The 16842-nt window shown below is 48.0% G+C and overlaps 1 protein-coding gene across 2 annotated transcripts in view; it reads right to left on the reverse strand.

The window, feature by feature from the left end:
* The window catches only part of Tet (tet methylcytosine dioxygenase-like), a 48747-nt gene extending 33952 nt beyond the window's left edge, over window positions 1-14795 (reverse strand). Inside the window, exons 1-2 of one of the 2 annotated variants that reach the window (XM_071789089.1) lie at window positions 14547-14795; window positions 5356-7828 (exon numbers count right to left, since the gene is read on the reverse strand). In XM_071789089.1, coding sequence (XP_071645190.1) covers window positions 5356-6450 — 1095 coding nt within the window. In that variant the 5' untranslated portion in view covers window positions 6451-7828; window positions 14547-14795. The remainder of the gene's footprint in view (window positions 1-5355; window positions 7829-14546) is intronic. The other variant, XM_071789088.1, reaches the window with a different exon arrangement.
* Between the last annotated feature and the right edge of the window lie 2047 nt (window positions 14796-16842).

A 16842-nucleotide genomic window follows, 5' to 3' on the forward strand; every position in this document is an offset into this window, starting at 1 on the left:
CGTGAGAGAGCGGAGAGAGAGAGAGAGAGAGCGAGAGTTTCTCTTTCCCTGGCACCGACCCTGAAGCCAAGACAGACCTTGGACTCCCTTTGAAATTCAAGGTACCCCGATGGCGAGGAATACACCAGTACAACATCAAGGAGTTTCTTTTATGATCAATTTATTGTCGAATATTGAAAAAAGCAATTCTAATTATAATATACCAGAACGTCGACTGAGATAACAATTTTTCAGATATTAAATATCATATACGCCGGTAAAATTGAATTTAGGCCTGTGCCTGCCGTTTCTGATTCAGTAGCTAAATAGGAAGCCATTAAGTTAATTTCTCCAATCGATTCGTCACGAGATCGAAGGATCTGACGTGTGCGTGTGGAGCGCGTGCACGCATACGCAGCGTCACCCATACGCTATACGTGCACGGGCTATGACTCAGAGCACACACGCGCTCTCGGCACGCATGCACGCACGCACGCACGCACGCACGCACGCACGCACGCGCCCGATGCACAGAGCTGCAACTCAAAATCGATATAGCGAATCTAGCCAGATTATATCCTCCGCGGGGCTTCGCACAATACTCGTAATCCGCCGTAAACCATGACCGCAGTTGAGACCGCGCCGATATTTAGGCGCACGTCCGAAATCGATAGAGAAACACGCGTGCGACGCGTGCGATACGAGTGCAGCGTTCGCTAAATTTATTCCGATGCAAGACAATCAAGAGTGTTATATGAGATAGCTAAGAATCTCAAATTAGAAGGTGGACCAGAAAATTCGTCTAGAAAGTAGATTGCTATGACTGATTTGATCTCTGGAGAATGATTTCTGAAAAAGCGATACATCAATTTTATATCTCTGTGCGCTGAGGCTTCTGTTAATTCGTTATTATTAATAAAAACGTCACCTCTGACCTCAAGTCACTTTGTTACCATCGTGTTTCGCTATACGATTAGAAATGTGCATGTAACGTTAGAAATTTATATCAATAGGAAGTGTAAATCGTTCGCTTAGTGCGGCAGGTCTTCTAATTGTTTTCCTTTAATTCGATAAATAAAACACATTTTTATTCGTATACAATAAAACTGAAAGTTATCAATTTTTTCAGTTTTGTTTCCAAAAGCTCTTTCTCTCCTCAGTTGTCTACTCAATCTTGAAGCTAGCGACCGCGAACATTTTGCATTTTTCAAGAATAATTGTACCGTGCAGCGGGGAACTCTACCTTTGTCATTAAGTGCACGTGAATAAATGTACTACGTACTCACGATGACGATGACTGCCCTTCGCGCGATTCTCGGAAGGTTGAGCAGAATTTCTGACAAACGTTTCTGCCAACGACTCGATTGTATCGAACCTTTTATATATCGACGGCTGTGAATTGCATCGTATTATGACACGTTAAGACTCATACAATGATGTATAATTTTACAATTAAGTTAATATTGAAATAGTCATGTTCGCGAATGAGTCTACATTGAATCCCGTCCAGTAGTTGAATAATGTAGAACTGGCTTTACATTTTCGCCCTGTGTCCTGGCAAATAGTCTTAGCGGGGATGCTAGCGGCGTCAAAGAGAGCCGGAGAGGGGTATCAACGTGAGAGGAGAGAAAGAAGGAAGAAAGACAACACCTGCGCGCGCGCGTGCAAGAGAGAGAGAGAGAGAGAGAGAGAGAGAGAACGAAGGCGAAGAGGGGATGGAGTTATCGTGGAAGAGAGATGTGGAGGGTGAGACACATTGGGGAAGCTGGGGATAGAGGGGTGCAGCAAGGAATCTCCACCGTGGCAAAACGGGTCGATCGAGTGCGTGTGCAAACATTTCCCGCGTGCGTTTTCTTCGCGTGTGCGTAGAAAATTCGGCCAGTAACGAGGAAGAGAGAAGACGGTAGCGATGGGGAATGGGGGTGGTATGCGGAGAGACGTAAAGAATTTCCTATAAACGCGTAAGCCCTGAAAATTTGACGAAAAGAAAAAGAGAACGCGTTTCCCCTCGCCATACTCTTTATCTCCCTACGCCTCTACCCGTCCCTGTTTCCTTCCCCTCCTTTTGCACGTGTGCGTGAAGAATCGTTGTAATTGCGAAAACCAGACCCCGGAAGAGAGACGACGACAAATAAGTTTCGTGTCACGCTTTAATCAAAATCATGCGAATTATCTGGCAAGTGTAGCACATTAGTCCAATATGAGATAACTTTCAAATCAATACTTCAACAACGATCATCATTCAGCACTCTCGTCGATACGCAGGAAATATTTGCTTATTGATCAAAACTAAAAAAGAAAAGCATTACAAAGAAGTGGAACGGAACTCGGGGAAAAAGAAAAAATATCTTTCGGCCGTGTCTCTCCTCTCGCGTTGAACGCATAGTGAATTCGAGATCGCCGAGGCGCGCGCACGCTCGCGCTCGCGCGGCCGTCGCACGTGCGTGCCTGCGTGCGTGTGTGCGCGCGCGGGGAGGCTGTGACTCATCCTGCGGGAGAGGGAGAAAGAGAACGAGTCCTGTTTCCCGCGGCAGGAAACAACGAGTGGGGGCGGGGATCGATATATCGACTCGAGAAACACACTCCTGCCGTTAGCGGGAACTGCGTAGCTTCAAGGTCCTCCCTCACACCCCTCCGTGCTCCTTTCTACGTTTTCCTTCCTTCCTCCTCCCGCTCTTAGACCCCGCGACGGGAGTCGATTTTCTCGGGCTGACTCGGAAGCGGTCCCGCCTTTTCGTTCATTTAAATTCGCGAGCGAAAAACGCTCGTTTTTATACCCGGCCTACACGATAACTCCGCCTCGCTTTCGTCCTTCTGTTCCAAGAGCGTTATCGTCAAGTCGACGAACTCGATCGTGCCGTGAATACCCGCATCGGAGATAACAACGAATAATTTACCAAACTCGGAAGAATTTTTTCTAAGAAAATGGAACAGCGTAATGAGACAAAGAAAGAAAGAAGAGGAAGAGAAATAAATATTCCACAAATTGGATTCGTAAAATAAACGAAAAAGTTTTATCATTGAGTATGATTAAATTCGAAAATTGTGAACGACCTAGATTAAACGTTAGTCGACTCATTGCGACAGATTATACCAGATAAATCAAGTTTTTGATAGCGGACCCAAAACATTACATCGAGAAAAATATCACACACTGATGCGCAACGTGCGGTCTTTTTTAATACTCGTGCAGCGACGGCACGAGCCCGTCGCATTATTTTGCCGTGACGAGGAGCGAACGGGTTGATTGGCCTGCCGTCAGATAACCCTGAGCAGCCGAGAATTGTATCCGGTTATCGTGCGGTTATCGCTTTAAGCGAATAACGCAAAAAGCATTGGTAATGCACTCCGCGGGACTCGCCGCTCGCTGCTCGTCGCTCCTCGCCGCTTCGTCGGGACGAGCCAAAGTTCGCGTTGCGAGTTAACGTAACCGAACCCTCGTCCGCGCACGAAACAGATCCCCTTCTCTTTTTCCCCTCTTCCAGCCCCTCGTCGCCCGCCCGTTCTCCTGTCCGCCTTTTCGCCGGCTTTGACGGGCTTCCGTTGTTTCGATTTATCGAGAAACCGGAACCGAGACGCCACTTCACCGTGGCCGCCGCGCCGTTCGCATTTATTTTCGTCCTTCGCGAAAGACAATTCGCAGCTGCGGAGTATACACGTATCGATCTCCGTCTGTTTGTTATAAAAAAATTATCGAGTTAAATCGTTGAGCAGCGAAACGCAATGATATGCGTAGCATAATCCGTAAAATCTAAAAGTACGTTCACATTTAACGAAACGCCACACTCTGTATATGTGTAAGAAATACGGATGCGAAAACTTATTTTTTTGTGTTCTTATCCGCTATCGGAGAAAAGGGAGTAAAAACAGTACGAAGACGCTCCGAAAAGATGCGGTGGGTCAATGATCCATCGTGTTTATGAGAAATCGGGTCAAAACAAGGAGGAAGGCGATAAAAATCAGACCGGCAGTCAAGGGGAAGGGTGGATACGGCCTCTCGACAGCAGGTGTGCGATGAACTCACCAGAGTTCTTTCTCGCGGGCGAAAGGAAAGACAGCGGGGACGTCCCGGCCGTTCCTTCCCTTGGGATAAAGAGGGTGTTAAGTTCTAGGGGGTGCGGGGTTGTTGTGACGGCGCGCCTGTACACAGCGGTCTTCGACTCTTGGCGATCTATCATCCCTTTTCTTTCGGGCCCCCCCGCGCGACTTTCGGCGTCGCCAAAAATAGCCGCCGGAAATCTGACACGCTGGCAGATAGGAGAAAAGGTCGAGCTTCTGGAATTTGGTGACTTAGAAAATCTTGAAAAAAAAACCCCGAAATTTCGAAACTCGGAAAACACCCAGAATTTCATTCTTATTGCGCCACGTTGTTGATCAGGAAACAAGGAATTTGTGAGAAGTCTCGTAAATACCTGGTCGCCTTAAATGCCGATTAGATTACAGCGCGCTATCGGTAAGCTATAAAGTGCATCGATCAACGAAATGCTAATTGATAAATAGCGGAGTGTTATCGGCGGACTTGTATTGACGGCGTCGGCGTCGTCGGGGCGAGACGTACGGTTCGGCGCGCGTGTCGCCGGCAAACAACGACTGTTTCTGAACGAGAAACGAAGTTCGATACGATTATTATGACCCGCGGTGAGCCTTGAACTTGCCCTACGATAAGCGAGACCGCTTTACCAGTCGTTGTTGCTGCGCGCTTCGCCTTCCCGAGACATCGAACGTTCGTACAGTCACCGGCCGCGGCGGCGACGTATAGACAATATACACGTACGCCGCACGTTCTTGAATTACTAATCAGATTGAAACAGATCGCGGTGATTTTTTAGCAAATTGCTCCTTTATGTTGTGCACGTGATCAAATTTACGTATTGACTATAAAGAGCTGATTTTTTATTTATCGTAGCTATTTTAGCATTTTAAAAGATCTATTGTGCTTGAAATGACCCAGGCGAGATTTATATTTCTCATCTAGTATCGTATCTGTCGATATGACAATTCTAAATCGGCCCTGATCAAACGCAGAATTGTAGGTAGTTCCACGCCATCCCTAGTTGCGCGGTAGCAGTTGAACAGTCAGCCAGTCAACCCGCCAACCCTCTATTCACTGTCGCTACAATAATAAACCACCTCGGTTATCTGTATTTCTGTATTTCCCTCGGGGATTCACGGCACACTCAGGCATTGAGGCCAAGTTCAAACTATACATATATAAATGTATATGCATTTTATCTGTAAGTTTGTATCTTATCTATCAACGCAAATCGCTATCAACAAAAACATGAGTTTTACTCTTACGCAAATAACGTGAAAAAAATTGTAAATAAATGCCACGATGTCAATAACACGATTCATTTGAGTTAACGGTTCACTCACCTTCTTCTCCGTCAGCTTCTCGCATCTCCTCATCTTGCAGATTTGATGGCTCTTGTCGTTTCTGCACGGCGCGCAATCCCCGCAATTGTCCTTGCGCTGGCAGCCTATGCACTCGCCGCATCTCTTCCGCTTTTTCTTCGCCGGCTTGTCGCCAAGGCCACCGTCACCATCCCCGTCGGTCATACCCCCGCCGAGATGGTGCACGCCGCGATTCGCGGTAGATGAGACGGCGGCGACTTGACCGGAACTTTCTACGTTGCCGGTACCAGCACTGCCACCACCACCGCCCCCGCCATCTTCCGACTCCATTGAACCAGCGCGGATTTTTCTGCGCTCTTTTTTACGGCCGTCGATGCCGATCGGCCGTGAAGTCGGCGAGGAGTCCAGCACGGTCGACATCGGGTTTTGGAAATTTGCGTGGTGCAGTTGCGGATACTCAGGCTTTACTACCGTCAGCACTGTATGATGCGGATGACCCGGTGGAGGTGGCGGGAACGCTTGGACCGGGCTGGAGCCCAAGAGCTGTATGTGACGTTCGTCGAGCATCTGCTGCTGTAGGGACGGGACCTCTCGAGCCTGTACTGGCGCCGGTACCAGCGGATAACCGACCGCTCCGCGATGCGGATGCGGCGCCGGCAGCGGGGTCCCAAGTGTGTGGAAGCTCGGCAGGCCCACGGCCGATGTAACCGGCGGCGAGTGCGAAATGGACGCCGGTGATAAAGGCGTCAACGCCGTCAACTGAGGTTCGGATTCGCTTGGGGCGGTGAACTGACTTGCGAAGCTGGGCAGTCCCTCCACGCCGCCACCTTTGGACTCCCAGGGTCTGTACTGGCTCGCCGGGACCACGTCGATTAGCCGGCCGGTCAGGCCCTCGTAGTACGAGTCCCAGGCCATCAGGCCTATCCCGTCCTGGGGGTGGAGGGTCGTCAACGTCGTCGAGGCGTCCATCGTGTTCTCGCCGGCGAAGCTGCTGAAGGGCGGCAGATGCCGCGCCGACAGGTCGCCGGTGCCGCCCGGTGAGGTCGCGATCGCCGCCGGAGGGCTCGTCGGGACCCTCTCGGTGGCGACGACCTCCTTCGTCACCTCGGCGCTCATCTTCCCCGCCACGTCATCGCGACCTTAACTCCTCCACCTCGCTTGCGAGCTTCACGTCCCCACTTGGTGGTGGATCCTCTTGCCGGAACTCTTCCCGAGGATCGCGCGAGCGGCCTTTGGACGCTCGTCCTTTTTGGATCCGAAAGCTCGAGATTATCTGGTCTTCTTCGAGCGGATAATCAACGAAATTTTTATACGCGACATTGGCGCCTTTCTCGATCAACAGATCGGACTCCGATTTCCGTTAATTTGTCGAATCGGATCCTGGAGGTCCGATTTCCCCGATGACGATGGAGTGTTGTCTCTGGATTGGCATCCGCGATATTCGCGCAAATCCTGATCTCGAAGTAGATTCCGGAGTAGTTACACTTGTCTGGAACTGGGCCCGGTCGTACGTAGTCTTCCAGGTAATTGTGTCTATTCTTCGATATTACGCTCGTCCTCTCGTTCTTCTTCTTCTTCCTTTCTCTTCGCTTCTGTCTATCTATATCTTTAACTCTGTGTCGTTTTGTACTCAACAGGTTTAGGCTACGAACTGAAGTAGATCGGTTACTCTGGGAGTGTTCAAGCGAATCCGATTGATTCCTCCCTTTGTCTGCTTCTTCTTCTTTTCGCTTGGCGAAAATCTGTCACGTGACGCGTCCAGTTTAAAAAATTCACTTATATTTTACGGCTATTTCTATAAACCTCTACAAAATTGTATGCCGGCTCGCTTAATTAATCTGGCTCTGACGAAGAAATCGGTGTGTGTCTCACTATTATTTCACTTGACGAGAGATTATCGTTATTCGATGAATGATTAATAGAAAAAATGGTAGATTCTTTGGTTTACGGTCCTGCTCTCGCACTGTATCACTCTGTCGCCGCTCTCTCTTTCTTCCTTCTGTTATAATTAAAATGCTGTACGTTTGCACTCGATTGTGTGTTTATTCTTATGAAATTTGTAGATAACACTGCATGTGTTTGCCTAAAAGGTTATTTCTTTTATATTCCAAGATAAAATAAATCTTATTTTATTCTACTCTACTCTCGCTCTCTTTCTTTCTCTCTCGCTCTCTCTCTGTTACAACGATCACTTTCACTTTGCTTTCTTTCTCAATTTGGCACTGGCGGACTTGTTTATTTATTTGTTTGTTTTTATCTGTTTCTTGTTTTCCTCCTTTAGTTAGATATACTTTGTACACTTATTAGCTAATATAGCTCTTAATCTCTTTTGTCTTCTTCTGAACCTAAGCTCTTGGGATATCTTCTTTTTTTGTGTGTTCCTTCTTTAAATCGATATAAACATACTAATTACATATTTCTTTCGCGTTTCGTAAGAAAATAGAAATCACTTGAGGTTAATGTGGCTTGTTAGAAGGCGGTTGATTTGTACGATCTGAAACAGGAAAACAGAAAGATTTGTCCATCAGATATTTGTGCCATTTCTGTATAGCGAGAAAGTGAAATTTTTTCCCGGTATGATATAGAATGATTACTCGATTGGCGTTAAACTGATTCGCAAAGCACTTGCACGTTATACCAAGGGTGGAAAAATCGACGAAAAAAAAAATGGAGCTGCAAGCGCGGATCAACGAATACGTTATACATCACGCGAGCGGGAGCGCGCACGTGACGCGAGACTATGCGAGAATGTGTCACAGACGTTGCTTATAACGTGACCATCGCTAAGCCAAGGCTACTATTACGTTCGGCGTTGGTATTCGCACACCATCAACTCGTACGCTCGCTTTGATACTCGCGCCTAGCTGTTTCATTCACGTTGCTTAGAAGACCGACGATGGCTTTGAACTCGTCGCATCATTCCGAGTGGAGCAGTCCGATCGAAGACAGAAAGCACGGACGTGTCATTGACGGTAAAGACTTCTTTGACAAAATCGATTATTTTGGAAATAATTTGAAAAAAGTAATAAAAAGTATTAAAAAGTAAACAAAATGTTGAACTTTTCATCCCTGTATGTAACAAATCTATCTCTCAAAAATTAATATTTAGATTTAGAGTATTAAAATAGATGTAGACTTTGGAGTCAAGTCTAAAAAGATTTGTTCGCAGTCGCGAGAGTTTCGTCGCCGTCGTTAAAATCGGGCTGCTAGTCCTCCGCGAAATATCGATCGATGTTTATTCTCTTGTTCTCTCGCTGCTCCTCTTTCTCCTATCCGTCTCCTACCCGTCTCCTCTCTCTTCCTCTCTCTCTCTCTCTCACTCACTCACTTACTCACTCACCCACACGCACACAACCATAACGCGTACGGCACAAACTCCGCCACAGGGTGGCGAAAACGGCACGGACTTGTTATTCACGTATAATTTAACTTCAGACGTATAATTTTTAATATGACCAAAAGTGAGAGGCGCACATTTGGACCAAATCAAAATTACGAAGGGGCATTGTTACAGTCACGATCAGCTTGTTTCGATACCACAGATGGGAGGTCCGTTGAAAATAGGTTCGTCCCTCTTCCACTACCCTGTATGTAATTCAGGTAACATGCGCGTACGACTGTAAGCATGGCTTTCGCAAAGCACGCAGATATATAGGCGGCGATAGCTCCCGCTATGTAGCGGTTGCTTTTCCATCCTCCACCCCGCCCCGTCCCGTTTTCCACCCTCAAACTCTAATAGCTTTACAGCTGTGACCGCCCGGTGCTTTCGCTATCGCTGGAAACTTGCACTGTCGTTTGGCCAGCACTTTCGCTCGCGGCTTGACCTTGCAGAGATGCTTCCACTATTTCGCGCTGCACGCAAGTGATACCGTTTACTTTGCACGCGCGTACGCATACACACATACATATATATACACACACGCACACTAATAAACACGAAAAATCAAGATTTTATTTCGCATTCAATTTTGATTATTGCGAATTGCGACAATCTAAATATCTGTCCTTTAAATTTTTACAATTTACAGTTCAGTTTAAGTCGTTCTTGCAATTAATACATGCTTACGCGGATGCAATGTATACAATTATATTTTGTGCAATCTAATTATGGATCCATAATTAATGAGGCACGCTATTTATGCGGATTCTAATAATTGCACTGGTTGAATGAATTTCGTACAGGAGGACCCTTCTCGTCTCAGCAATTGAACTTTGCTAATGTCCATAAATCTTGGTCTACACTGAATATCGCGAACTTTAGTCTTTAAAGGTCGTGAATCTTGTGCCGATAGTGCGCGCATAAATTCTGGATAGTATTATTTTTTGTTCCAAACGATAGCTTTATACATGCCGAGTTATGGGATAAAGATAAATTTAAGACAGTTGCCTTTTCCGTAAGCCTAATTAGAAGAAAAAAGTAATTGTAGAATAAAAATTATATCGGTTTTATTGAAGGATATTTAAAAATTCAATTATTTCCAAAATCTATGAATGATGGAATATATCTCATTTAAAACTCCTACTTGAAATAGACAAAAGTAAATTTGTGACTAACAGAAATGATAAAAGCAACAAAATTTAATTCTTTAATTCTTGCTTTACGCGTAAAAATAATTTGACACCCGTTAGTTTTCTATCTCCGGTTGCACTTTCGTCGAATCGACTGTAGGTGCATGCACAAAAATTCAATCTCACCGTCGCCCGCTACATATAGGGTGATTTAAAACATCGATCGTTGGATTTCCATCACTGAACGATTTCTCTAATAAACATTGATTTAATGTTTAATTAATGTATTATTTGAGTTACAAAATTACGTTTTAAGCTCCAAAATAAATAGCATAAACCTTAATTCTCTCTCTTTCTCTCTTTAATAATAAAATTTACAAAATTAGTATGTTATAATAAACGCTTTGGATGAGACTTTTAACAAAGAAGCTATGAAATTCCTCAAAGAACAAAATGTAGACATTGAGGGACACCTTTTTTGGGACACTCCGTATAGTCGTGGCAGAGAACGAGTCGTTTGCGGATTCTTTCGTCCGCGGCGAAGCGCAGGACGCAAATTCCGAGAAGCGCATATAAACCAGCTGCCATAGAGACCCGGAGATTCCACACGCTTGGAATTAATATTAGCCGTGCGTCGCTAACGCAAACGTCGCCGAGAAAAATCGCACTCGCTCACCGATTCGCGAAGTTGAATAATTCGCGATGACATTCCATCGAATCGGCGGCGACGGGAGAAATTGGCGTTTTCACGCGCCACTGAAAGAACGATTCCGAATTACGCTGGATAATTTTAACTTTGCAAACTCTACGCTTTAGATTATTAAACACATAATGAACCACAGAAACTCATATGAAGAACATAAGACAAAGACGTACGTTTATCAAGTCTTTAAAGATACCGAAGTAATTGAGCGCAAACAGCAAAAGTTTCATAGCACGACACTTCTGTACGCTAACTCCGGACTCGCTTTGGAGAATACGAGCACGCGTCGTGCTGTTTGCCGTGTATCGAGAAGAAAAAGGGGTAAAATGGTTCGCGCGCCATTTTTGCCGCAGCGTAATGCCGAAATTAGCGCGATGCCATCGTGAGAAAGCGGATTAACGCACGAGAAAAGGAAAGACGTACCTCCAGTGTACAAATTCGATTTGAACTTTTCGGAGAATTCAAGACAATCGCAAGTCATCTCATCTCTGCCGCGAAATGGAGTTGAAGAAAATCGGAAGAAAATCGTCGCTATTATAGAGCGCAATATCATCCTTCAACCAACCGACTATAGATCTTGAGAAAAAGAGAATGAATGAATTAAGAAAATCTTGAAGAATATTACCAACTTTTGTGCTCGATCGAAAACAAACGTCGAACGATTTTATCAGCACGATTCAACGCGTTGAGATTTAATCGTTGAAGAAAAAAAGAAGATATCGTGGAAGAAACTTCATCCCGACAGCGTCCTCGATGCAACTCGGACGCCGCGGACGAATGGGCCGCGCGTACACGAAGAGAACCCGGTGCGTGTGCGCGTGCACATCCGTGGGACCTTGAATCAAGCGGCCTTTGTCGCGAGAGAGCCGAAGAGCTCGGCCGGCTCGCGCGCGAGGTCGGCGAAAGTGTACCCGAAGCTCCCCCCCATTTTTTTTTGCTCGCGGCCGCCGAGCGCGAGCGGCGCTCATTTTTGCCCTCTTCCTTCTCCCGAGCCTTTAGCTGCTCCGGAACTCCCTGGAGCGACGGAAACGGACGGAAGGAGATGCGTTTATTATTAGATTTCGACTCGTCCGATTCCCTGAGCGTCGCGGACGGCTAATGACGACTGTACACAGTGCTGTCGGCCGATGATCGACAACGAGAGATGACAATGGGTGGGACGCGCGCTATTGACAGCGCGCGATGCGCGCTCGTTGGGCAGCGGAGAACGGGAATTGCTCGGTCGCACGCGAGCGGTCTTGCCCTCCATCCTCCATCGTCTCCCGTGTCTCGCGCTTCAATGACTTTCGATCTGCCGCCAACCGCCAAGACGGAGACTACGCGACGCCCTGTCTCGAAGGACCGTTGCGCGCTCGCGTTTGGTCCTTCTAGCGTTCAAATCGTGGCGTAAACGAGGTCAGGGAGGGAAAGAGAGAAGAGGGACGCGCTTCCGCGTAATTATTTTTACCAGACTCGACTTCTTCGCGAATCCGTGGCGAAACCCAAACAGATCCTCCTGCCTCCCTTCACCCTCAGGGCGTCACATTGGTTCTCACAAGCGCGGCCGCCGATCCCGTCCGAGCGAATGCATCGCGGAAACAAAGAAGTCGCGCGAACATCGAGGGATCACCCCGCGCGGGCGGAACGGGCGGGCAAACAGGCAGGCAGACAAGCGGGTAAGGCTTGTGAACCACGGGGGTGGGAGGACCGGCACTTCGAATCGCGTCCACCCGGTTGCCAACCGACGTCGAGGTCACTTGTTGCTGTACGGTTTTACGTACGGTACCGTCGTCCGAAACTCGCGGCGTTTCGACGTCTCCCGATCTCGCCCTTTCCGCGACGGGAGGGACGGCGAAAAAAAATCGGTCGCGGACAAAATGTGGTGTGTTTGACGGGCGCGCACGCATACGCGACGCATTCGGCCGCGCACTGATTCGCGCGCGCCAGCGCACGCACGTTCGCCGGCCGGCCGGCTGCGCGCTCTTCGGCTGCACATATATCGGGTGTCCCGAGTGTTCACCGGATCGTTTCCTTACTACAGGAGGAAATGGGAAGACCGGAATGACGAGAAAGATCGGGGAGAATCGCCCGAGTTTCAACGAGAAACATTTCGACGAACTTTGAATCCGATCCTATTTTGAGGTGCTAAAAATGGAAGATATCGGTATTATGACGACGTCGTGTCGAATAAACACGTTCAAAAACGAAGACGCGCCACTGTATGGAATTGCGTGCGTGCACATGCGCATGCGCGCGTGCTCTCTTTCTCTTTTTCTCTTTCTTTCTTTCTCTCACAAGATACCGCAAAGTGACGACGTTACGAGCATCGCGTACGAGAGCTGGTCACACGCTCGTTTACAAACGGCGGTGACGAGGAGAAGTACGACGGCGACGACGACGACGACGACGACGACGACGACGACGACGACGACGACGATCACGACGACGAAGACGACGAGGATGAAGAAGACGACGGAGTACGCGACGACACGCATCGTAAAACACGCATATCTGGTGTGGATGCGTAACGGTTCGTGTTAAGGGTAGGGAGACGAACGAAGGCTGCGCGGGGGCAACGGGGACGGAGGGGGCCAGCGCAGGGAGGGCGGCAGGAGGGCTTTCGCAGCGTTAAACCCACCCACACAGGCGCGCGATATCGGAAATGATATAAAATTGCGTCGAGCGCGACGCTGATATTTAAATTGGTTCGCTAAACCACGGATTAATGCGCGCAACGACGTCCGAGCCCACGCCACAGGCTTCGGAAAAAGAGTGCTGCGTAAAAAAAAATGTTACGCGGTTAAATAGAAGGCAACCGATGACCGCCGTGAAACTGGTGCTTGTTTGCCCTCTTTTTTAAATAAAAAATTAATATCTTTTACGGCAATAATTAAGAGCGAAATATATAACACAAAATACACGAGTCTATAATCAAATGATTCAAGAGCTGTAAGAGGTGTTTCGAAAAACGCGATTGAGAATAATGTTGTCTGGAGATTTGATTTGATTACTTGGGTTTTGATTTCAAACACCTCTTGGATTAGAATGTCAAGTCAGATTGTGACAAACCTGCTAGCGACATTAATTTCAGCACATATTTTTCGGATTATTAAAATATGTTATATCAGAAAAAACCGATTTAGGTACTACGGAGCGTATACGGGAATTAGAATGCGCTAGTAATACGAAAGATTAATCCATGAATTTCTCTCTTTCTCTCTCTCACTCACTCATTCATTCACTCACTCACTCACTCACTCACTCACTCACTCTCTCGCACACATACACACCATTTCGTCTATTCGTCGTTCGTTCATTTCACGTTGGGCAGAATCGAAATTTTGCCTGCTATTCACGCACACAGGAAAAAAAAACTATCGCAGTAGATCGATTCCTTAAAGCGGCGCGGCAGTTTCAAAATTGGTGGCAGTTTCGAATAGTTGGCATCCCGTAGTTCTGAGGCAGCTTTGAAGTATTTCTTTCCGTTTGTACTTCTCTTAGCAGGTTCATTGTAATCCGATATTTTGTAGCAAGCTGCGGCACTCGTCGGCATAGATGATCTTTAATTTAAAAGCTCGTTCAAAGATATCATTACATTGACTACCATTGACAATGACAAATCCTACTCTCGCTTTTTGCTGTTGACAGTTGTGACAAATGAAAACCTGTTTGACACTATTCACGAACAATCGTAAGTGCTCCACTTGAGGTGATTTGGACGTTTGTTCCCGTCGGAGCAGCACGCAGAAATCGCACACTTTCCAGTAAACGTAAACATATCGATCCAAATTTGGAAGCTTTGCGTTCGTCCGCGACGCAGCGAGTGACACATCCAACGAGCACGAGTCGACGTCTAAAACTGTAAGCGAAGATTTTATATGAAAGAGAATTTTGTACAAAAAATGACGTTACGATCGCGGGAAGAAGTCGCGTTTCCTCCGAAGTCAGGGAGTTCGGGGGAGCCAGTTTGCGCGGGCTAAAACCCCGCTGACGGAAACGAAATAATGCATGCTCTAAGAACCTGTTTCCCACACACACGCGCTGCGGTGCGTAAGTCGAGCCTAGGAGGGAGCGGATTCTTTCGGGGAGGAACGCGCCGTCGTTGTCCCGGTTTCTCACACGTCTCGACGGCGACGCCGACGTCGACGTCGGCACACGAACACGTTTCTCGTTTGGCGCACCGCGAGACTCGTAAAACTTTCGCAGCACGATACGTGCATGCCGTGTTCGAGGACACTACCGTGAACCGCCGCCGGCTAGCACAGGCCACAGGAGGCGGCGACGGCGACGGCGGTGGCAGCGGCGATAGTGGTGGTGGTGGCGACGTAGTGGTGGTTGCTACGACGCCACTGGCGCGGCGATGCCTGCCGCCTGGCGGTAGCGGTGGTGGCCGCGAGTGGTGGTGGAGGATTGGGGCGAGTCGGTGGCGATGCTGATCAACGCGAAAGGACCAGAGCCGGACGAAAATGCATCGGACAGCACGATATAGGCCAGTGGTTTACGCGTTGCTCCCTGGTCCGCGACGTTTTACCTTCGGGACACTTTGAAATTGCAATGGCGATCCGGCAATTCGTATAATTTACGCCGACGCGCCGTGAGATACTTCACTCACGAGTTTCTCAAAAAATTTCAATCAAACCGATTTCGCTTGGTGGAAATTACGATATTCCGTTCAAAGTGGTTTCCACAATTTATTTCATAATCGCACCTTATCTTGAGGAATAATTAAGAATTTGACGTCCACGACCGAGCTACGTCTTTTCGTAATTATCAGAAATTCGGCCGCCACACCTCTCGCTACGAGGAACCGCGTCGCGCACACTCACTTTATATTCTTTCTGTTCTCATCACCTTTGTCCACCTTTCTCCTGCAGGTAGCGAGTAAAGTCAAAGTTTGTTGAACGAAGAAAAGAGCGATTCCGTGTTATCTCTCTTTCTCATTATCCTCTCCGACGCGTGGTTGTACGCGCAGGATCCCCACGCACTGTTCCGAAATTCGTGAACGCATTCCATCGACGGCGATTGCGGCAGACATTCTGGAGTTCCTCCATGTAGTCCATCGATGTAAGCTTCTCGCGAGTCGGGGTATCTTTTTCAATTTCAAACCGAACAGATTTGTAACCGCGAAGATTCGTATTTTCCGCGATTTTTCGAATCTTAGGTAATCCGCGGCCGTCCTAGATAAAACTTTTTTTTCGTTTTTTTATATTTTCTTTGTCCTTGCAGGATCGTGGACTACCGTTCCGCACACCACCATTCGCGCCGCTTTACTTCCTAATTCTATACGCACGACGATTCTCTCCCTCTTTCTCCCTCCACCTTCCTCTCTCTCTCTCTCTCTCTCTCTCTCTCTTTTTCTCTTTCTCTCCCTCTCACACATTCATGCAGAGACGCACACCTTCCCCCATACCGTGTACGCTGGGCGTCGCACGTTGAACAAGATAGGACACGACGCGCCGGCCGGCCGCTCGTTGGCCCACGACGGAACGAACGAAACTGTATCTATACCTTTGGTTTGGCGGGCTATCTCGTGTTGAGTGCGCGACGTATCCGCCGCGCGCCCACTGTGGGCTCTCTCCGACTAGTAGTAGTAGTAGTAGTAGTAGTAGTAATAGTATAGTAGTAGTAGTAGTAGTAGTAGTAGTAGTAGTAGTAGTGGTGGTGGTGGTGGTAGCGTAGTATCAGTAGTAGGAGTCGTAACGATAGTGGTAGTGGTGGGTAGCTTTGTGTGTTGTCCGTACGCGGACTCACTCACTCGCTCGCTCGTCCGTCCGTTCACAGCTGCCCGCCCGTTTTCGTCCGCTCGTCTTGCGCGCGATTCGGCCGTGGTCGGCATTTGTCGGCTGACATTCCCATCCGCCATGGCGGGAACCCAGGACTCGGTTCCAGGACCACGGGGGCGGAGAGAGGAAAAGCGAGGCTAGGAAAAGGAATATAAGGGGGATGGGGAGGGGAAAGAGAACGAGGACAGCGCGATCTCGACGGGGTTCGTTCGAGCGGGGCTCCGACCGATGCACGTGTGCCAACGAGGGTTGGCGAGAGGGCGCGGGGAAAGAGGTATGGGGAGGAGTCCGCAGATGGGGTTGAAAATTGCGCACGCGCGTCGCAACGCCTCGCGACGCGAGGCGCGAGGCGAACGAACGAGCGAGCGAGCGAGCGACAAAGGGGTGGGCCGGGAGGGGGATTGTTACCCATACCTGCTCCGCTAAGCAGCCTCCTACAGAAGATACGAACTATGAGCCAAAATTCGACAATCTTCGGAAAAATTCCAAGTGAGCTGAATTTTTGCACGCACTTTTATTTAGTCTTTATAAATA

Source organism: Temnothorax longispinosus, chromosome 9, assembly GCF_030848805.1.
Source record: "Temnothorax longispinosus isolate EJ_2023e chromosome 9, Tlon_JGU_v1, whole genome shotgun sequence".
Classification (NCBI taxonomy): Eukaryota; Metazoa; Arthropoda; class Insecta; order Hymenoptera; family Formicidae; genus Temnothorax; species Temnothorax longispinosus.